General features: G+C 34.2%; 1 protein-coding gene across 1 annotated transcript in view; it reads left to right on the top strand.

Annotated features, from left to right (window-relative positions):
• LOC136028848 (carbonic anhydrase 2-like) overlaps positions 1–23127 on the top strand; it is a gene marked incomplete in the record, with an annotated part of 41523 nt that overhangs the window by 1837 nt on the left and 16559 nt on the right. The window contains 4 exon segments of the mRNA XM_065706781.1: positions 2380–2430; positions 14031–14195; positions 16717–16855; positions 19383–19488. Of these exon segments, the coding sequence (XP_065562853.1) occupies positions 2380–2430; positions 14031–14195; positions 16717–16855; positions 19383–19488 (461 nt within the window).

The following is a 23127-nucleotide window of genomic DNA, read 5'->3' as shown; positions in this document are numbered from 1 at the left end:
GCCCCACTCTTTACGCTTAAGTTTTTTTTCTTAAAGTAGAGTTAAGAGAAAGAGTCAAACTTTAGCGTAAAGAGCGGGGCGTTAAGGAGGAAAAATCCCTTTCATTTACGGAGCAATTTCTGTTCATTTTAAGTTTTAATGTTGCTCCTTACTTTCTGTTAAAAAAAACTTTTTTTTATTTAAAAAAAAACTATTTTTTATTAACGAGCATTACGATGGTTTAAGAAACCTCGAAGTTTAATTTCCCCATAATTCCAAACTGAAATTATGTCATCCATACAACAACCCCAATAGAGGTTTTTTTTAAAAAAAAAAGAATTTAATGCCCAATTTTCTAAGTTTTTGACATAAATATTTGCCAGTAGCCCAGATACGGGTGATCCCATGGATAACTCATTTATTTGCTGATAAAAGGCCTTGAAGGCAAGGAAAGCTGCCGAAAAAAACAAGATTAGATTGAAAACTTGTGTTTAATTATTTTGTACTGTTTTGTTTGAATGAATTTATCATCTCACATGATTTTATTTATCAGTCCTAGTTGAACATCGCTGAAGTAAGGATTTTAGGGCTGTTTTAAAAAAACTTTTTAAAAATATTTTTAGTACTAATTTTTACATTTTAATATAAGTTATATATATATATATATATATATATATATATATATATATATATATATATATATATATATATATATATATATATATATATATATATATATATATATATATATATATATATATATATATATATATATATATATATGTTTATTTCTGTTGCTCTACTCAAGACAGCCATTGGACATAGTGCCGAAATTTTCACTGAAGTGAAATCCACGGTCTTGGAAAAATTTCCCTATTGTTTTCAAGTTGTGTTTGTTTCAGAAATTTTCCACCACCCATTCTAAATTCTGAGTCCAGTATCTCGTTATTACCGTCTCTAAATGGCAGTGATTAATGAGCATAGATTTGACAAGCTTCTGACACCCCCCCCCCTTTTCTTCGATTCAAAGTACATGTTTTGATAGTTGCTGTATTTTCTTTACCGCTGCGAGAAGGGAGCTCATAGTTGAGCTCAAAAAGGGAGCTCAAACCACCCTCAGTTGACAATAGCTGCCTAATGTAATGATAAATAAAATTTTCTAAAACAAAATCAGTCATTAAGTAATAAGAAAAGTGGAAACCCTTAGTTAGAAAACCTAAAAGTTAGAAAACCTTTTCTAAGCCTCAGTGAAAGCTCATAGCGAACTGCTTCTAAAATCCCCTCTTACCTAAAGTGGCAATGTGCTAAGTCTAAGTTTTGATTATTACCTTTTCTAAGCCTCAGTGACAAAAGAAGCTCATAGCCGATCAACTTCGGAAATACCCTCTTGTCTAAAGTGGCAAGATGTTGAGTAAGGCAAAATGTCTGTCGATTTTTAGCTCGGAAGCCTTAATAACCCTTCGATTAAAGAATTATCAATGAAAATCTGATTATAACAATTAGATTGAAATTTGTTTGTTCTACCTTTGTTTTCTTTTCACGATCAAATGGTATATTCTTGACACAAGATATGTTCAAAATTTTAGTCTTTTTTGTAAATGATTTACCTAATATGGTACCGTGATTTATTTTCATATTTTTAAGTAATGTAGGATATTATTTTTTTTTGTTTCTGTTCTCCCTTTTTCTATTGCAGAAGATAAATTTAAGAGGAAGTCAAAAAATTTCCAATTTTTTTTATTTCAGTATTTGCCTCATCCTTTTTGTGTCTTTGAAAAATATCAGATTTGTGCATCAATCTAATATTAAAAAAAAGAAATATGAAGCTATATCCTACAGTAATGTTTCAGAGACATAATTTAGAAGGTTAATGGATGGATTTAGAAATAAGATTATTTTGCAATCAAATTTAAATGCGGCTCAGAAACAAAACTACATTTGTTTTTGCTAACCAGCCATTTCTCAGTTTCTGACATGTAACCAATTGATTCTGCTATAGAGTCTTCCCTCTCTTAACCAGGGAACTATGTAATAAAGGGTTCTATGTAAACTGTTTGAATATTTTACTTATAGGTTTCAGTGACCGTTCAGGAATTTAACTAAGTAGGCTAATTAGTAAGAAGTGCAGGCCTCTCTAAAAAAGAAACTTCATTTAGCAGATCAGGTGTTTTAGCACACAACTTTTTGTTTAACTTAGCTTTTGCATTTTTGAAAACCAATCATTCATGCAACAATTGCAAACTTCAATCCTAATTACGACTCTCTCCCGTTTAAAAAATAAATACCTAACAAGGATTCCAACAAGGGGTATTCGAACCATAACAAGTGCTATTCGAACCATTTAGAGTTCCATTTTATCAATTGAAGACTTGTATTTTAACCGTTTAAACTTCTTTGTAGGTACATGTGGTGATGATCATGGTTTAACCTGGGATTATGATGGAGAACACGGTAAGTTCAACAAATAATATCTTGTTATGCTTTTCTGTTATAACCATGAACTATAAATCCTTAGAATCAGTTTCAGGTTATATATCCTCCCTGTCCTACCCTTCACAAAGGATTTGACTGCTCATTCCTTCCCTTAAACAAAATAGTACGGTGGAATTAACATTGTATCTAAGTTATAGAGCTTGCATCCCAAACGCAATTAAGCAAATCAGAGACAAGCCTTTTATAGACTCCTCTCCTCTTTCATATCTCCTCTAAAAAAAATTTATTTTAAGTCCTCTTACTACTCTCCAAAACTCCAATGAAGTTTCAACTCTATCCTTAAAAACGTTCCCAAAACATTGCACGTAAGGTAATTTGAAACTCAGGTGAGCATAATACATATTGATAAAACCCGGTGCAAACTGTCTCAGGAACACTTATACCCTGGAAAATCTTTTCTTAAGAAACGATCTCTAAGTGTTCCCAATTAAAATCAAAAATACCTGATTTTTCTTCTACAGTGTATTTACAAGCAATGATCCGCAGGGGGTTTTGTCAGCCCTGAATGCATACTAAGTACAATTTTATATTATTTTGAACAAAACAGCCATCCAAAGTTTTTGGCCTTGTACCTAAGAGAGTTATGGGGGCACCAAGGAAAAAAATGGCACAGAAAATGGTCTGGCTACTCTGCAATCACGAGCAGTCACTAAAAAGTGGACTGTAAATTTCTGTTTCCAATCAAGTGAGCGAACTCACAAGTTTCTACGGTCACCCTTTCCAGAGAGAGAGTGTACAAAAACAAGGGAGACACATTGTTCATTACTAAGCCCATGCTAGTACGTTGACTCTGGTAGCACACTTCTTTTTTTCGTATCACAGTTGCAGTTATATCTCCACAGTTACTTGTTGCCGGTTACCTGTTTTTGCGTTGTTGTAGACAGGATCTGAAGCAAATAAGCCAATAGGATAATCCTTACCGTTTAAGGGCAAAATGATATCATTTTTATCAATTTTTCTGACTTTAGAGTTTGCCTTTGTCACAATTAATCTAGATAGCTGGCTGTTGTAACTCTGTATATTTTCAAGCGGGACTAGAAGATGACAGGTGATTTATGGCCACAAGAGCTGGGAATTAAGTGGTCCCTCAGAGCTTCGTAGGAATAACGAGCCTTTCTTCTCAAGTGTTGACACTAGAAGCAGCTTTAGCAAAACAAGACGAAAACTTGCTGGAATTTGAGGATGAATGTCATTAGTCCATTCACAAGACAGGCATAAAGATCGTATAATCATTACATATCACTTTAGAGGCCTTTCGAGATGGCCCAGGACGCTAAAAGCAGCAGAGGCAAAAACGGAGAATAGCTTCCTACAGCTTCCAGATTAGTAACACTACTCCATTAAAAATGAAGGGTAGGAATGTTTGTTGGAACTCTGGGACAGTTTTGAATGGCACCCTTTTTACTGGAATTTTGTTGACAATAAAAAAGTGTGAGAAACTATTTGGCACTGAAACTAGATGGCATAACAGTAAAATATTGTAATGACATGTTAATATTTGAGAGGGAATAGTCAATTTGGATTTGTCCCTATATAAGATAGGAACGGGGTCACAATTAGTGGTCAGGAAAGAATTGGGCAGACATTTTGAAAGTGTGTTAAATCGAGGTACAGTTGCAGGAAAAGATATAGAAGAAAATGAAAAAGTTTGTGATACCTTGTATGTGAAGGAAGATTTGTTTTGTGAGAAAGAATTAGTGACATTACTAAAATGATTAAAAAATATTAAGGATCCAGGTGCTGATTGTGTGGTAAATAAGTTTCTTAAATACGGTGGCTCTGAGGGTAGAAAAAAGTTACTTAAGAATACGAATATAATTCTTAAAAAGGAAAAATACCTAACGATTTTAGGAAAACTTTAATTAAACCACTGTATAAGAAAGGTGATAAGAGTGAATGTTGTAATTATTGAGGCATTAGTCTGGTCTCTTTAGGTAGTAAATTACTTGGTAATATGATACTTTTTAGACTGAGAGATGCCATAGACAAAGTTTTAAGAGAAGAACAGTGCGGGTTTAGAAAAGTTAGAGGATGTATAGGCCAAATTTTCATTCTTAGGTTAATAATCGAGGAGTGCCTTATTTTTCAAACATCTTTGGTCTCAGTTCTATAGACTGTGAGCAAAAATTTGATTCTGCTGATATAACAGCTTTAGAAAAAGTCTTTTCCTTGTATGGTATACCGGACAAACAGATTAGAGTAACTTGCACTATGCACGGGAATAACGCTGCTGCGGTTAAGGTAGGAAATGAGGTTAGCAACTGGTTTTGTATTAAATCAGTAAATAAGAAGGGTTGTGTTCTACCAGCTTTTAAATGGATTATTTTGATGGACCTTGTCTCAAGAAAAGCAGGAAAGACAATGAGAGACTAAAGAATGAAATGGGGAGGAAAACCTCTCCTGGATTTCGATTATGCTGAGGATTTAAGCATCCTAGATAAAAGTTTGAGCAAAATGAATGAACTTTTAGAGGTTTTGCAAGTTCAGAATGCTAGAATAGGTTTGAAAATTAATGTTGAGAACGCTAGGTCGAAAAAGCTAGGAATTAGTGAAGATGAATATATGATGCTTGGTAACGAAAATATTGATCAGCTGGGCAGCTTCACTTGCCTTGGTAGTATAATTAGTAAAGACGGAGTGAGCAGTGAAAATATTAAAAGTAGAAAAGACAAAGCTCAGGGTGTTATTCCACAGTCGAAAAAGGTTTTAAAGAATAGGAAGAAAATTCCGCAAACCAAGATTAGGATAGCAGTCAAATATGGCTCTGAAGCATTGGCGCTCCGAAAAGCGATGAAGATTTACTAGATATTTTCCAGTGAAATTACCCACGGATTGCTTTGGGTACCAAGCTGACTGACCTTATTTTAACCAGTAGACTGCAAGAAAAATATGATTCAATCCCGCTTTCTAGGCCTATATCAAGAGGAAGGTTGAGATGGCTAGGGCATGTTCTACGAATGAAGGATGACAGATTGCCGAATATTGTCCTTTTCCGCCGACCTTCTATGACTAAGCGGAAAGCAGGTCGTTCTCTTCTAGGGTAGGAGGATGTCTTATAGAAAAATTTAAAGGAAATGGGAACTTTCTGGGAGGGATTGAAGAGGGAGGTTGTCACTTCCTTTTTCGGAAATCAGCTTCCTAAGAAATACAAGCCGTGACAACGACCCCATAAGCCTTCTTAATAAACCTCTGAAACAGAGACCACGTGCCCAGAAGGGGGTGCTTTCAGGGGACTATCATAAGTTGAAGGAAACAGAGCTTTCTTTTGTTTAAAAGTATATTCCAGATACCATAGAAGGTTTCGTATTTCACTATTATTTTTTTGTAAGATAAATGACAGAGAAAGCTAATCTGGTATTTGAAATAGGTATATGAGTATTTTTACCCAGATTCGACAGAAACCCGGTAAGCTCCGAGTCTCCTTCAGCCAGAAAATCTTTGAGTCAAATCGCAACCTAGAAAATTAATTTCTGGATATACCCATGCTTCTCGTTTGACTCTTATACCTTTTTTGGGAAAAAAAGTACTGTATTTCATTAAAATATTTTATCATATACCTGTAGATGATTTAAAAAAAAAAAAAAACTATAGAGAATAATTGGAAAGGCGATGAGATCCTTAAATTTTTCCGCCACAGTCGGGCCCTATCCCCATCCTCTGCTCAAGTGTCTGCTGAGTGCTTACAAGGCCACACCCAGTCTGTGTCAACTGGATGTAGTATGTTTAGTTTTGGTGTATGTGCTACCGGGAATGTCCAAAATCTGGTTAGTTTCGACATTCACCAGTGAATGTCCGAAATTCTATTTTCTCTACTTGAAATCAATTAGCTGTGTGAGTCACTTTTTTCAGTCCTATGCAAGCTATGATGGTAAAAGTTAAAGTTAGGTTTGATTAAATTAGTTTAGGTTTGGTTAGAGTAGGTTAGATTAGGGTAAATTTGATAATAAATACCAGAAATGGGGTTAAAGCCTAACCTAACCTTACCCAACGTCACTAAGCCTAACCTAATCTAACCAAAGCTAACGTCTCATCATAATACCTTGTGTTTAATTGAAAAAGTTGATTAGCGACACTGAATAAATGGAAGCAGAAAAAAACATATTTCGGACATTCACTGGTGAATGCCGACATTGACCAATTTTTGGACATTCACAGTAACTAATGTGTAAAGCATTTATTAGCCTTTATCTTATAGCTGCATAGTGTGATAATTGTTAAATATACTATTATTCAGATCATTTGGACGTGCGTCATTGTGCACTGATTAAATTTAACTTATTTTTATGGTTGCTCTAACATTTACTCACTACTATAAAAAAAGCTGTTAAGAAAGTTTTGGGTTTTTTAAAGATGAATATAATAAAATTTTATGCCTTAAACTACTCCTTACATCTTTTAACATGAGTGAACGAATTGATAAAATTGTTTACATTTTGCCTTTTATTTACAGCCTAAAGTTTTACAACCCTACTACTGTCCTTAGATTTCACGATAAAAGTGTAGTTTATTTATATTTGCTCTTTGTTTTTTTTTACTTGAATCTTCTGGTTTCTTTGAGCCAGTAAAAAAAAAAAAAAAATCCCTTCAACAAATTTCACAAAGAGAAGCCAAATTACCCTGCCCTTTTTAACACATTGTTGTGTTTATCTGTTGTTATTGTGTCGAAGTTTGTGCCTGTTGTGCCAGTTTAAACCAACCGGATTGGCTCTTTTGTCCGAAATCTGGATTGGCTCAGAAAATCTGGATTGGCTCTTTGGATTATGCCAATCCAAACCAGATTGGTTGTTCTGCATAAAATATTAAAAGAGAAAGTATTTGGAAAAGTTTTCGAATCACAATATTTTATGCGATCCAAAAAGAATCAGAGTAGGCTGTTACAATCTTAAAAGAAGAAGCAGATGAACACGTTTTGGAGTCACAACATTTTATTAGTACTAGAGATAGTACAACCTGCAATGTTCGGACACAGGTTGTATGTCAGTGTAAACATAAAGTAAAAGATAATCTTAAATGGATGCGATAAACTTCTATCGTTTATTTAAATGATTAAAATGTATAGTCTGTCTGACAGTGGCGCCACATAAAAAAAATCCTTTTTTATAATATCCTGGCGAAAAGTACACTTGAATTTCATTGGTTTGGCTCTGTGATCTATTTTCGTGAGCCATTTTAACCAGCAGCAGTTTTATTAGTCAATCATAGTCCTGGCTATCTTAGAGAAACAAACTGGTCAGTCTTTTTAATTCCCTGTTGGTTTTAAGAATCTCCTATGTGGAATTTTAAACCAGTAAAAAGAAAAAAAAGCTAAACTATATTTGGTGGGTCTTTGCGTGTGAAAATTGAAGCCATTATAAATAACAAGAGGTTTTTTAACAAGAGGTATATTATTTTATTTGGTCTAAATGAGTATTACACATTTCTATTCTTCTTTTTCTTATTTGGACTATTACGCAAACGTCTTTGTAGAATCTCAACACCAAATCATTTTCGGGGTTTTTCTGAGGTCTAACACCAGGTCCTGTAATACCAAACCGGGAGGCAGATCAATCCCACTACGATACCGCAGGAAATTTAGCTGTAAATGTTAAATATATATCTAGTTCCATATTATAAGGAAAAAATGATACAGTTCGTGGTAACGAACTGTAGGTAAAGAGCAACGTGGCTAAATAGTAACTAAAACTCTAAAAAAGGGACATCAAAGACTACAAGAACAAGAAAATTTACCTGAATTTTGAAAAAAAGGAGGCTACCCCCCTAAAAGCCAAGGAATTTCAATGAAAATCTCACCTTTCGATTCAGCTTGTCAGAGAACCCTCTATTGAGATTTCAATCTCCTATTTTTAAAACTTAGAATTTTACATTTTTTGCCAAAAGAAAGGATGCATGTTTATTTGTTTTTTGTTGTTGTTTTTTTTTCCTTGGGCCAATCGTATCAAACCAATAGCCCAAGAAAATCGCGAGAAGCCTCATTTGAACTCAAATTTGAAATTCTAGTGCCCATTTTAAGTGATCAAAAAGATTGGAGGGCAATTACCCCCCTCCTACCATCTTGCTTTGAGGTTTGATTAAAATTCTATTTCATTAAAGTGGTTCAATTAAAACTTCGGAAAAGCTATTTTGATCAGTATAGTTTAAGGTCCAATAACTATGTATTTGGAGAAAACATGACCCCCACAGCCCCTGGAAAAATGTCTTTAGTTATGACGTTTAGGTTATGAAACTATATGAAATTTACTCATTGTTTACGCATAGTATTATCAAGGGGAGCTATGCAAAAGTCTTGTGGGCGGGGAGAGCGTGAATTTTCTTCCCGGGAGATACTCCGGGGGACATTTGCTATGGGGAGAGAAGTTTCCGATTGGGAGAAGAACTTTTCAGGAGGCATTTTACACCGAGGGAATTGGCCAGAAATCCCATACGAAAATATTATTTTTTGTCTTACTTTCTCTTTCCTCACTAAATTTTGCATGTAGAGATGTTAATGGTAATTTTCCGAGGTAAATTTTCACCAGAGTGGATCTTTCTGTTCAGACGGATTTCCAGGCATTAAAAAAAAAAAAAAAAAAAAAAATCAGAAAACAAGTTTTTTGAGACGAAAGTAAGGAGCAACACTAAAATTTAAATGATCAGAAATTATCACGTATATGATGGGGTTTGTTCCCTTCTCAACACTTCGCTCTTTACGCTATAGTTTGACTTTTTTGTCCCAGTTCTTTAAGAACTACTCATGAAACCCAACGGCTGGTTAACTAGAACAATAAGAAACTATTTTAAAAGTACTAAAAAATTCTAGCGTGAAGAGTAAGGTATTGAGGAGGGGACAACCCAATTTATATAATTGATAGTTTTGTTATTTTGTAGTTTTAACGTCTCTCATAAATTTTAAGTTGAAAAAACTGTTTTTTAACTTAATCACTGGATATAATAGTCCATGTATTATGGATATAAAATATTTTAGGATTGTGCTTTCTAATGATGTCGTATTTCCTTAGGAATTAGCCATATCTGGTCTTAGGTCTGGACACCAAGTTATCACAGCAGTTACCCTTTTATAGCGGGCCTACCGCCATAGAATTCAGAACATAGACTGAACGCCGTGTAGTGCTGTTTAGTTTGAAGGTCATATGTCTAAAACCACTTTTAACATACTAATATCTAAACTTACCTGAGCTGTATACAAAAGCAAATAAAGACTAATTAATATTACCTGCTGGTTGGGTTTACTAACCTTTTCCAGGTCTTTGTCCTTCTGATTTATACGTTTGAGTCTTGGGTCCTGTTAAGAGGCTATATTGTCAAATAAAATACCGCTGTATATATGTCCTATGCTAGTTAATTTTTTCAGGTATTTTCAAGCTACGAAAGGAATTGTCTATGCTACGTGGTTAAGGTACATCGGCACAATTTTTCATTCTAAAACATCTCCTTTCAAGCTTTGTTATAGTAAAAATCCATGATACCCTGACAATTTTGGCTGTGGTGTCAAATGGAACCTAGTAATAAAAACCAACTCTAGTCCATAGCAACTTAAAGCTTAAAATATGGTTTGGAAAAAACTGTCACTTAAAGAAGGATCGTCAGGTGATGCTGATTCAGGAGTGGTAACTGTTATTTTATTATCAAATTTTCTTGGAAACAATACGGAAATTTTCAATTATAGCCAGGAACTCTTCAAAAATGGCAACCGATCAAAATCCAAACTGCACCATTAAAACCACCATCGCCAAAAACCCAATATACAAAAAAAAAAAAAAAATAATAGTCTCCCATCTGGAATAACAAGCCAAATCACTTTTTTTTCGGATGGGAAGCAGTGAGGTGTCTCCTTTCATTTTTTTTTCTTTTTACTAGAGGTGAATGTACGGAACAAGGAGACGTAGAATGTTGAGGGAGGGCTCATTTCAATGGTAGTCCCCATTTCTGGTGCCATTAGTAAGTAACAGAAGAAATCATCGTTTAAAATCATCACAGCCATCATAAATAAACAATTACAAAATAAAAATCTGAAAGGAAAAGGAGAATCAAGCTATGTTGCAGGATGAAAGCATTTCTAGAAAAAATTTAATAATTGATTTATAAAACTATTAATTGCTCATTCAGAAATTACATTTTAGTACAACTAAGTTGAATTTTCCATAACAAGTTAAACTCACTTTATGGAAACCTCTATATAGAACTCATATCTATTTGTATATGCTAGTATTACAGGTAAAATTTGCTCCGTAAGAATGTATAACGTAAAATAAAGTCTTAGCTTCTGCTAATCTAAAAGGTTTTGCAGTGTTTTAGGAAAGTTACATTAGAAATTGTTTTGAATATTTATAAAACCACACAACGATACATTGCTGCACCCCGCTGAGGCTTATACATTTTTCGTTTTCTAAATATCCATTTATAGGCTGTTGCTTTAATTTGAGCTCACTCTAAACTAATTAAAATTGATAATCTGATTATCCTTTGAGGAATAGCAAAATAGCTAAGTTAAAGTAATGATCGAATTCCTCGCATGTTTTTTCCGCTAACATTTCTTTTATTTTGTGAACTATAAATTTATATCTATCACTGTAAATTTTTTTATTACCCCTTCTTTCTACGAGGGTAATTATAAAGAGCAACTATTTTTTCAATGGGCAAAATAGAAATTAAATCTAAATTAAGGACGGCCTGGAGGCCCCCACTCATTGTTCAAATGCCTGTTTTAATCGTTTTGTTTTTTTGCCTATTATTTACCAAAGACTATCTCTAGTGAAATCAAACATTCCCCCGTATAAGTTTTGTATTATTTTGACTTGCCTTGTCCCTTGCTTATTTTTATATTCTGTGCTACTATTTTTTGAGAACAAATACAAGCACACCAATACAAATGGAACAAGTTAAAAGCAGAGATGAGAAATTTTAGAAAACCCTAATAAACAAGTCGGCTCAATCTGGCAAATAATATTATAAATCAAAGCATTGAAAAGAAGAAAGAACAGAACCCAACCTTGACAAACACCTGGCTAAATGCTGACCTTTTCTGTAAAATTAAATAAAAAAACTAGTTTTTTTTATTAACTGAAAGTAAGGAGTGACATTAAAACTTAAAACGAACAGAAATTACTCCGTATATGAAATGGGTTGTCCCCTCCGCAATCCCACGCTCTTTACGCTAAAGTTTTTAATTGTTTTAAAAAGTAGAATTGTGGCAAAGAGTCAAACTTTAGCGTAAAGAGCGAGGGATTGCGGAGGGGACAACCCATTTCATATACGGAGTAATTTCTATTCGTTTTAAGTTTTAATGTCGCTCCTTACTTTCAGTTAAAAAAACTATTTTTTTTTATTTAATTTCTGAACGTTTTTGAATTAATGCATGTTTGATTTTGGCTCTCCGCACATAAATTATTAAAATGAAATTTGCATATTAATTCTTTTTTTTTGGCTAAATGTCTTTCTCTAAGTTTTGATCAGATGATTTTGAGAAACAAGGGGTGGGGAAGTAGGCCTAGTTGCCCTCCAATTTTTCGGTTACTTAAAAAGGCAACTAGAACTTTTAATTTTTAACGAACGTTTTTATCAGTAAAAAATATAAGTAACTTAAGAATTAACTTACGAAACAAACTTTTATATTCTTATATTTTTGATTATATATATATGAGGGGGTTTGTCCCCCCGTTAGTACCTCGCTCTTCACACAAAATCTTCAGTTTTGTCCCAATTCTTTAAGAATGACCCCTGAATCAGAAAGGCCGTAGAATAAATAGTTGAAATTACTATAATTACTTTACCATAAAGAGCGAAGTATTTATCTCCTCCTAAATACCTCGTTCTTCATGCTAAAGTATTTTTAGAACCCCTCATATGCGTAATAATCTCTGTTCGTTTTAAATTTTAATGCTATTCCTTGCTATCAATTGAAAAAACTTTTTCATGTTTATATTTTCTTTGTTTTTTTTTAATAGTAATGCTAGAAAATCCTGTGCCCTTTTCATTGAATTTCTCTTCCCTCATGAAATATTTCTCGAAGGAAAGATCCTCCCACATAGCCCCCTCCCCTCAACCCCACACCCAAACCAAAAAATGCCCCTGAAGACGTCGGTACACTTCCCAATAACCATTACTGTATGCAAACATAGGTCAAAGTTTGTAACTTGCAGCCCCTCCCCCAGGGACTGTGGGGGAATAAGTCATCCCCAAAGACATAGTTATTATGGTTTTCGACTATGCGGAACAAAGTGGCTAGCTCAAAATTTTGATCCGTTGACTTTGGGAAAAAATGAGCGTGAGAGGGGGCCAAGGTGCCGTCCAATTTTTTTGGTCACTTAAAAAGGGCACTAGAACTTTTCATTTCCGTTAGAATGAGTCCTCTTGCAACACTCTAGGACAACATGGTCGATACGATGACCCCTGTGAAAAAAAGCAAACAAAAAAAACAAAAAAACAAACAAACAAACAAATAAACACGCAACAAACAAAAAATACGGAATTTTTGATGAAATATGAAAAATATGACATTCCTACTATAGGGTTCTCTGATACGCTGAATCTGATGGTGTAATTTTCGTTAAGATCCTATGACTTTTAGGGGGTGTTTCCTCCTATTTTCCAAAATAAGGCAAATTTTATCAGGCTCGTAACTTTTGATGACAAAGACTAAATTTGATGAAACTTTGAAACTTTTGATATATCTTTTAGCATCGAAGCTCCGTTTTTTAGAGTTTCGTTTATTATTGAGCCGGGTCGCTCCTTACTACAGTTCATTACCACGAACTGTGTGATTGAGAACGAAACCATTACCTAAGGTATTAATACCATACTAAAGTCAATACGAAACTCCATTTGAAAATATAACATCATATATACAAAGATTGAAAAAATAAGGGGAAAGTATGCCACCCCCACAAACACTTGACCGATTGCTTGCATTTCCTGTCAACTGGGAATGAAACTTTAATGTAAGATATCAATTGCTGCATCAGATCCATAGGACGTTAATGATGGGATAATATGTACCAAGGAAAGTCAAAGAATGCCAAAGCTAAGAATGTGAAACGCTTTCGAACGCCTTATAGAGTCCTAAGGACAAAATTAGTTTCAAACAATCATCTTATGTCAGCTATATATTAACATTTGCATATCTACCAAACTTTGCATATTTACTAATGGTTAAAAATCGTTGGTACCAAATACGCATTTATTGACACAGGTACAAATACCCTTATTTCGCAGTTTTAAATTTAATAAGGACCATCTCACTCTTTGGGGTGTAATTACCCTTCCCCTTTTTTGATAGTATTCCCATATTTTTTTGTGACCTATAAATTTGGTAGGTAACAAAACAACATGATTGGTAGATTTTTTTCACCTACACATTGTTATAAAAATAGGTTTTAGAAGTTTTGTTTCTAACTTAACTATAATTAAATGTTTGTTTGACTATATAATAAAAAGTTTCATCCATGTAACCATTACAGCACGCGATGTTCCAAGGTTAATTTATATGTTTAGATTGATTATTCTTTGCGAAGTGAAGATGATATTTGGACTTTGTTTAAATTTGACAACAATGTCATTTTCAGGACCCGATCACTGGTACGAAATCCAAGCTTTATGTGGAGGAACAGAACAATCACCAATAAATATAGCTACCTCTTCAGCTGTGGCAGCAGATTATGAATCCATTTATATGGAGAATGGTGATGCAATACCCAAAAAACTCAAAATCGCTAACAATGGTCATACAGGTGTAGTTTTCATTTTCTTTGGTTATTATATATATACCAGCTTTTTCAGCTTTTTTATTCTCCTAAAATGTTTATGTTCTTTGTCTGTAAATTAGCCCCATTTGAGTCAACAGTGCCAAGTGAAACCGTAAAAAATTACGCTGAATAAAGAATAGGAAAAAGGAAGAAGACAAAGACAAAAAGAAAAAGTGGGAAAAATGTGTACTACTGCTCCTACTGCTAGTAACCTTAAGCATCCCCGAGCTGCCTAAGGCAAACACAGCCACGCCCCTCTCGAGTGCATTCAAAGCTTCACTCTTTACCATCTCCTATAACATTCCAATTTTCTTGAATCACCTCTTATGAATTCATTCCATCCCGTTTGAGAACAGCCTACTATTCGCTCGACTTCAGGAGGAAGTTGTTAGACGCTCTTTGTATACTGCAGGTGCCCTCTAAAGGTCGTTGTGGCGACACCAAACTATATCGAACAGTTCGTGGTAAGGAACTACAAGTAAGAAGCGACTCGGCTTAACAGAAACCGAAACCCCAAAAAAGGTATTTTGATAACAATTACGGATAAATAAAAAAAAAATCGGATAATTGCGCTGATTTCATATATGCAAGTTTCACTATATTTAGTACTACCTATCAAAGGCTAAAAGCCGGGGAAAATTTGCCTGCTGTTCATAAAAGGGGAAACTGGCCCTACAAAAATCAAATAGTTGTAATGAAAATTCACTGTCAGATTTGGCATATCAAAGAATCACTACTGTAGAGGTTTCAAAATACAACCTGCGAAAATGTGGAATTTAGAATTTTTTGCCAGAATGCGTATCAGGGATACGTACGTATTTTTTTTTTTACGTTTTCCCCAGGGGTGACCTAATCGACCTTATTATCCTAGAATATCGAGAGAGGGCTCATTCAAACAGAAATTAAAAGTTCTAGTGCCCTTTTTAATTGACTCGAAATATTGGCGGGCAATTAGGCCCCCGCCCAAGCCTTTTTTTTCAGTATCATCTGATCCAAATTTTGAGACAGCCATTTTGTTCAACATAGTTGAAATGCCCAATAACTATGTCTTTGGATATGAAATGAACCACTATAGCCCTTGGGTAATGGTCCTTAAGTTATAAAACTTGTATAGTATTTGTTTATGGGTAAGTATGCATACACTTTCAAGTAGGGGGGGGGGTCAAATTTTCTGCTGGGGAAATTTTACATGAGGAGAAGTTTCCATTTCGAGGGTACTTACCAGGGAATAAATTTGTAAGGGGAAATTTTGCACTGGGGGAATTTACGAAATTTCCTAAACAAAATTCTTCGTATGTCTTTCTTTCCCTTTACCGATTCAATTTTAAGCGTTGAGAGGTCTAGGGTAATTATCAGAGGAAATTTTTTATCAGGATTTAATTGTCTAGAGGATATACCCGTCGGGAGGAGGTATTTTCCCATGGAGGTGGTGCCAGATATCCTGGCATTACATGGAAAACGATTAGAAACAATTTCTTTTTTAAAAACCGAAAGCAAGGAGTTACATTACAACTTAAAACGAGCATACATTATTACGCTAATGGAGGGGGGAGGGTTTCTTCTTTCTCAACCCCTCAATTTTTATGCTAAAGTAAAACTGTGACCTAATTATTTAAGCTCAACTCCTTAAACAGAAGGTTCGTTTAACTAAAAGATTGAGGAGCACTTAAAAAGTACTGAATAACTTCTAATGATTTAACCAGTTAGTTCAATATATAGGCTAGCGAATTCTGATAAAAACTACAATGACATTTCATATCCACTGGCTGCCTGATCATACTTAATTATATAATCGAATGACCATTTGAAATTATATTTCTGTTTAGCTTGGGTTAAATTAACCTTGCTTACAATAGATAACTTAGCAATAGATAGCGTAAGTTAACCATAAGCTACTAGAATTTCAGACGAAATAAGCATCACATTTTCCACCGTTTCCATCCAGAATTCGGTTAAGTAAGCAGTGGTTTATCTTAATATCCCCGTGTAGCCTAGGCAAAGACAAAAAAAGATAAAGCTTTCCTTCATGATAAAAAGAGCACTATAACAATTATTGCATTATATATATGACGGATTTCTGTAAGCCAATCACACCATTCTTTAAGCATATGCCAAAAACTGAAGTCCATAGCCCAATCTTTTGAAACTTGATTGGTACTTGTCCAAAACTTGCAGCCAGTAGAAAGAACAAGAACTTTTTCAACCACAAGATGTTTCACAAGCATTTTTACGTGTAGTAGACATAAAACAACAAATTGTTATATTCTCATGCTTCATATTCCTTTTTTGATGAAGAAGGAAACTGTCTTACGGAAAAGGAGTCAAATATGGTTATTTTGTTGTAAATTCAATAAAATTGTATTTAATATTATCCTAAATTGTAGAATGGGAATTTGGAACCCCATAATCTTCTGGTTATCACAGACTTTCGAATTGAAATTTTAAGTATACAAGTAAATTATATTATCGTTTTTATTTGTTGTATTCTTTTTTAATTGTCTTTTAGTTGTTGTTTCAATGGACATGGAAAGAAAGCCATACGTATCTGATGGGGTGTTGAACACAACTTTTAGCTTTGCACAAATTCACTTTCATTGGGGGTCAAGTGAATCAAATGGTTCGGAGCATACATTAGATGGTAAAAGGTAAACTTTAGGTTAAATGGTGACAGAGAAAGGGGTAAGAGGTTTTGAAGAGACAACTTGCCTCTGTACAAAGTCAATTTCAACAGAGGCAAGTGTCTCAAAAGCTTTAGAGCCAAGGTTAAATGTTGAAATGTAAGTTTAAAGGTAAAATGGCAAGGCTTAGAGTAGTATGAGGTTATAAACCAAATACTTCCCTAAACATTGGTCCGCATTCATTTTAGTTTGACGTCTCAAAAGATTAAGGGCAAAAAATTATGGAATGCAATTCCCAAAAATCAAGGGCTGTTAATATATTTTTTGGGGCACATTCACATCTTAATCTAATAGTAAAATTTGGTCATTTACCCACAGGTATAGCTTTAGGCTGTCAGGGAAGTAACTAACCCAGATAAAAACCCATTGACTCTTTTCCATAAGACGTCAAAAGCTACACAAAGCTAAGTTTTGGCCTAAAACAAAAGATTTTAACCCTAACTTGCTGGCTACTCCCCCCCCAGATCTACTAAAATAAACCCTTAGCTGTGCCCTTACCTGAGCTTTAAAAAAAGGTGACATACTTTAGAAGAAATAACGCTTAGTAGGTGTCACGTTAGGTCATCGTATAGAAATCACTTCTAAAATTTAGCGGGGAACCATCATTGGCACCCCTAAAATACGCATCCGAGTAGTAGGCCTTGTTTTAAATGGGAATTGTCATAGCAGGCCAAGGTCTTTTGGATGAATATCCATACTTTTTTATCCAGGATTGTGTCTCTGGGTAATGATGTCTAGCTTATTGGTATTTTTTCAATATATTTAGACTTAATTAATGGAATAGTACGGGTGCCCAGGGGTTTGTAATTAGTGGCAAGTGCTATTAAAGGTGGTTTAAGTGCTGTTTATTACTATTTTTAAATATATTTACACTTAATTTATGGAACAGTAAGGGTGGTCAGTGGTTTATTTTTAGTGGCAATTGTTGTTTAAAGTAGTTCAAGTGCTGTTTATTTTTATTTTTTTCAAAATATTTACACTTAATTTATGGAATAGTAAGGGTGCTCAGTGGAAAGTGCTGTGTCAAAGTAATTTAAGTGCTGTTTATTGTTATTTTTTCATTATATTTACACTTCATTTGTGGAATAGTAAGGGTGCTTTGTGGCTTATATCTAATGGCAAGAGGTGTTCAAAGTAGTTTAAGTGCTTTTAAAATAGGTTTTTTTTTAATAACCCAGCTGGAATAGTTTTAATAATATTTTCAATCCTAATTCAATACTTTCATTCTTGGATTGAAGCCTTCTCTCGTAAAAAACTATCGGACACAGGTTCAGGTTCCTAGGCAGAGACTATAAAAAAAATATTGCTACAAGAAATTAATCTACCCCCTCCTACCCCGCTGCAAGTAGAAGTGTTAGTATGATATTTTACTTTACACTGGACATTAGGGCCAACAAATGATAAGATTATAAGAAGGGGCAAAATTTACTTTTCAAAACCTAGGGTAGGGGGAGATATTTTTTGTTATTATTCATTTTCTTAATGAAAAACCTCGAAAGGGATTCTTTAATGAAAATACCGAAAAAATTACTTTCTTTTTTTTAAGGTTGTCTGACGGGTCATTCCCTCGCCCCACACTTCTCTTATAATGTAGAACATTATGTTTGCATATTTCGCTTTCAGGGCTTCAGGCATCCCATTCCTCTACAAAGAGATTCACTGACAGAACTGGGATACCATATATGAACGAAGGAAGCTTCCGATTAATCAACTCAGTTAAATATATTTTACAAATAACGCAAGAACCACCTATTCTAAATAGATTGCAAATATGTTTAAGGGCAAACAAACCATCGCACCTCAGTCGGGCCTTTGAAACCAAGACGTTATATATAAAAGGTAGTTATTGACATATTTACAGTAGCTGGACCTATTTCATTCTCTTTTCTTGTGAAAAGTCCTGTAAATTTATATTTCTGTTAGTATGAGGCCCATCCGAGTTCTGTGGGCCCACCGATTCAATACAATCAACCCTGGTAAAAAGAAATACAAATAAAAAATTGATCCATGACCACTCATCTTGGAAAAATTTTTAGTTTCTAATTTTTTGGATAAGAATTCAAAACTTTCTTCTCAAATATGGGTGATATATTAAGCATGTTTATTCATTAAGATATTCTTTAAATGTAAATAAAATGAGTGTAAAAAAGCTTACTTATAAATGAATATAAAGTTGTTAAAATGGACTTTTTTCAAATGTCTCTGTTTCTACTAAGTGTTGTCTAAATACCAATTGTCGTTAGCATAGATGACCAGGTAAAGCCGCCCACTTTTATCCAATTTCAGAAAAAAAATAAAAAGATTACGACAATTAAAGTATCTACAAGAAATAACCAATTATGCACGCGTTTGCAATTTAAGAATCATTTACTTGTCCAATACTAGGAATATTTTTATGCCTAAGACCTATGTTTCCCTTTATTATTTTCTGTACCCCAAGTCTTTTTATTTATTTGGCAGATTTCTTGTGATTTTGTTTTATTTTTTAATTTAGATTCCCAGCAGAAATCCATTTGGTACATTGGAACACAAAGTACAAAAGCCTATCAAGAGCCCTTGGAAAAACTGATGGTCTGCTGGTGCTGGGAATTTTCGTCAAGGTGTGAAAAATTTTAATTTTTCTTAACGTATTTTACATAACAAACCGGCAAGTAAGTTAAAGTTTTTCTTGGAGCGATATTTACACGGAAAAGGATAGCAATTTCTGAAATAACACAAACGATGACTAAATTCCATATAGGGTAGGAGACAAAATAGAAAAAAAGCAAACATCTCATTTTTTTGGGGAGGGGGATCAGGTCTTAAGGCCTCCTGTATAATTTGTTGAAGTGTAGGCTTATAAGTTAGTGAATTATGTTTGGATTGTTTTTTTTTTGCCAGTAGTTTGATGCTAAGCACGTTTTGCATGGGCATTCCTTGGGATGAAATTTCCTAGTAGTTAAGGGCAACTTTGATGCGGTTGTGGAAGTAGCTAAGCTGCCTGACCGCGATGGTTTAGGTAGGTCTGATATTGTAGGATATAATATATGCGCAGTGAATCAACTCGAGTTCTGGGTGGGCAGGGATCTTTCTTACAAACTTCATATACAAACACAAAAAGAGAAGAAAACAGCTCTGAAAGTAAAAAGGACGGTATTTGTATGATATACGCCCTGCCGCTCAAGTTGTTCATTCATTGACGCATTAAAGAACCGGTTTATTTCGTTAGTTTCTTTTAGCTTTGTGTGAGTCAAGACAAAGTGAAGTGACAGAACGGATGTTAAATTTATGATTTAGGATATATGTTTGCCCATTAGGGGATTGGGATGGGATAAAGTATTTTGACAATATGAAGTTAGAAGACAGTTCTTACTATATAATATGCAGAATAATTGTGCAATTGTACCTAACATAATAGGCATGCGGATTCTCTATACTTTACCTCTCCCCCTCCTAATGTGCAAATATATACCCAAAGTTTGTTTCTAAAGTTTATATCTTTATATTACTTTGGTATATTTCATTAGGATTGAGCGTCAGAAAAGTGTATTGGAAAAAAATTAGGTAGGGCGTATTTCAGATTCTAGTGGCATACTAGAACTTGAAATAGGTTAACTAAGTTTTTACCAAAGTAAGACAGCAATGAATCGGATTCTTTTTAGAGTTAGACACATATGAAGTGATAATTTATCAAGATCCATTTAGACACAGACACTACTATCAGCTCACAAGTAGTATGCTATAGTCTGAAATAGATAAATTTGGTTTTTGCCAAAATAGAGGGAAATGAATCAGATTCTGTTTAGAGTTAGAGACATATGAAGTGAGAATTTGTCAAGATTCAGTCAGACACAGAAACTACTACCAGCTCAGAAGTGGTATACTAGAGTCTCAAATAAGCAATTTCTTTTTTACCAAAATCAGAGTGAGATGAAACTGATTCTTTTTAGAGTTAGAGATATATGATGTGGAAATTTAACATGATTCAGTCGTCCACCTACATTACTACTAGCTCACAAGTGGTATATTAGAGTCTGAAATAAGTGAATTAGGTTTTTTACCAAAGTCTGAAAGAGAAAGAGATAGATGAGCCGAAATCATTTTAGCGTTAGAGACATAAGAAGTGGGAATTTTTGCAGATTCGGTCAGACACAAACACTACTATCGGGTCACAAGTGGTATACCAGAGTCTAAAATAAATTAAATAAGTTTTTACTAAAATATCAAACAGTTCGTGGTAACGAACTGTAGTAAGGAGCGACCCGGCTCTAAAAAATTGAATTTTGATACCAATAGTTACATCAAAAGGATCTCATTTTAATACTGATTTGGAATATATAAATTCAATCAAGATCAGTTATACCCATCAAAAGTTACGAGCCTCAGAAAATTTGCCTCATTTTAGAAAAAAGGAGGAAACACCCCTTAAAGGTAATAAAATCTTAAATGAAATCGCACCATCAGATTCAGCGTACTAGAGAACCTTACTGTGGAAGTTTCAAGCTCCTATATACAAAAATGTGGAATTTTGCATTTTTTGCCAGAGGACAGATCACGTATGTGTGTTTATTTGTTGTTTTTTTTGTTTGTTTTTTTGTTTTGTTTTTTTTCCCAGGAATGATCTTGTCGACTGAGTGGTCCTAGAATGTCGCGAGAGGGCTCATTCTAACGGAAATTAAAAGTTCTAGTGCCCTTTTTAAGTAACAAAAAAAATTGGAGGGCACCTAGGCCCTCTCCCACGCTCATTTTTTCCCCGAAAGTCACCGGATCAAAATTATAAGATAGCCATTTTATTCACAATAGTTGAAAAACCTAATAACTATGTCTTTAGGGAGGACTTACTCCCCTGCAGTCCCCGTAGGAGGGGCTGTAAGTTACAAATTTTGACCTGTGTTTATATATAGTAATGGTTAGTGGGAAGTGTACAGACGTTTTCAGGGGGATTTTTTTGTTTAGGGGGGAGAGTTGAGGGGAGGGGGGTAATTAGGAGGATATTTCCATGGAGAAACTTCTCATGGTACAAGATGATTTCAATGAAGGGGGATTTTCTAGCATTATTTGAAAAAACAATGAAAAAAAAATATGAAAAGTTTTTTCTACTGAAATTAAGGAGCAACATTAAAACTCAAAAGGAACAAAAATTATTACGCATATGAGGCGTTTATCTCCTCGTTATACCTCACTCTTTACGCTAAAGTTTATTTAGTAATTTCAACTATTTATTCTACGGCCTTTGAGATTCAGAGGTCATTCTTAAGGAATTGGGACAAAATTTAAGCTTTAGTGTAAAGAGCGAGGTATCGAAGAGGGTTGAAACCCTCATATACGCAATAAAAACATACGAATATAGAAGTTCGTTACGTAAGTTAATTCTTAAGTTACGTATATTTTTTAACAATGAAAACGTTTGTAAAAAATCAAAATTTGTAGTTGCTTTTTTAAGTAATCATAAAATTGAAAGGCAACTAGGCCTCCTCCCTCGCTCCTTTTTTCTCAAAATTTTCTGATTAATTGCAATTAATTAATATGCAAATTTCGTTTTAATTATTTATGTGCGGAGAGCCAAGATCAAAACATGCATTAATTCAAAAACGTCAAGAAATTAAATAAAAAAACAAGTTTTTTTTAATGAAATTAATAACGATAAAGTTTCTTACTGTTTTAAAAATAGGGTTAAGAGAAATAGTTTAACTTTAGCATAAAGAGCGAGGGGTCGAAGAGGAAAAGCCCCTTTCATATACGGAGTAATTTCTGTTCGTTCTAAGTTTTACTTTTGCTCCTTACTTTTATTAACAAAACTTTTTTTTTATTTAATATAGAAAGTAAACGATCAAAAACCTGGGTTTTAAATGCCAAACGAAAATATTGAAGAAAACTGATAATACGAATATTTCGAGAGAACAAAGGCCTCTCTTCTTCAGCGCCATTTTGAATTTTGGAGGACAATCTCAGTTTTAACCCATCTATATCAGAAAAATCCACACTTTCGAATTAGAAACTTCTTTCACTTACTGCCCTTTGGAACGGGATTTCTTTTTACTCCCATTATAGGGGCATGTCTTATAGACAGAAATATGAGTTTTCAAAGGGCGCCCCCTTTTCGCCAACAGAGGCTGATATCTTCATGGAAAACCTTTGAAGAAAGAGCTATTTTGTAAACTTTTTGTAAACTGGAATTTTGGGTGTCATTTTCAAGATGATATTTTTATTTATTGGGGCATAGTGACAAATCTCGGGAGACTTTCATTCACTTGCTTAAA

Source organism: Artemia franciscana, chromosome 7, assembly GCF_032884065.1.
Source record: "Artemia franciscana chromosome 7, ASM3288406v1, whole genome shotgun sequence".
In the NCBI taxonomy this organism is placed as follows: domain Eukaryota; kingdom Metazoa; phylum Arthropoda; class Branchiopoda; order Anostraca; family Artemiidae; genus Artemia; species Artemia franciscana.
The sequence above is the reverse complement of the archived record's forward strand: the minus strand, read 5'-3'. Positions and strand labels throughout refer to the sequence as shown.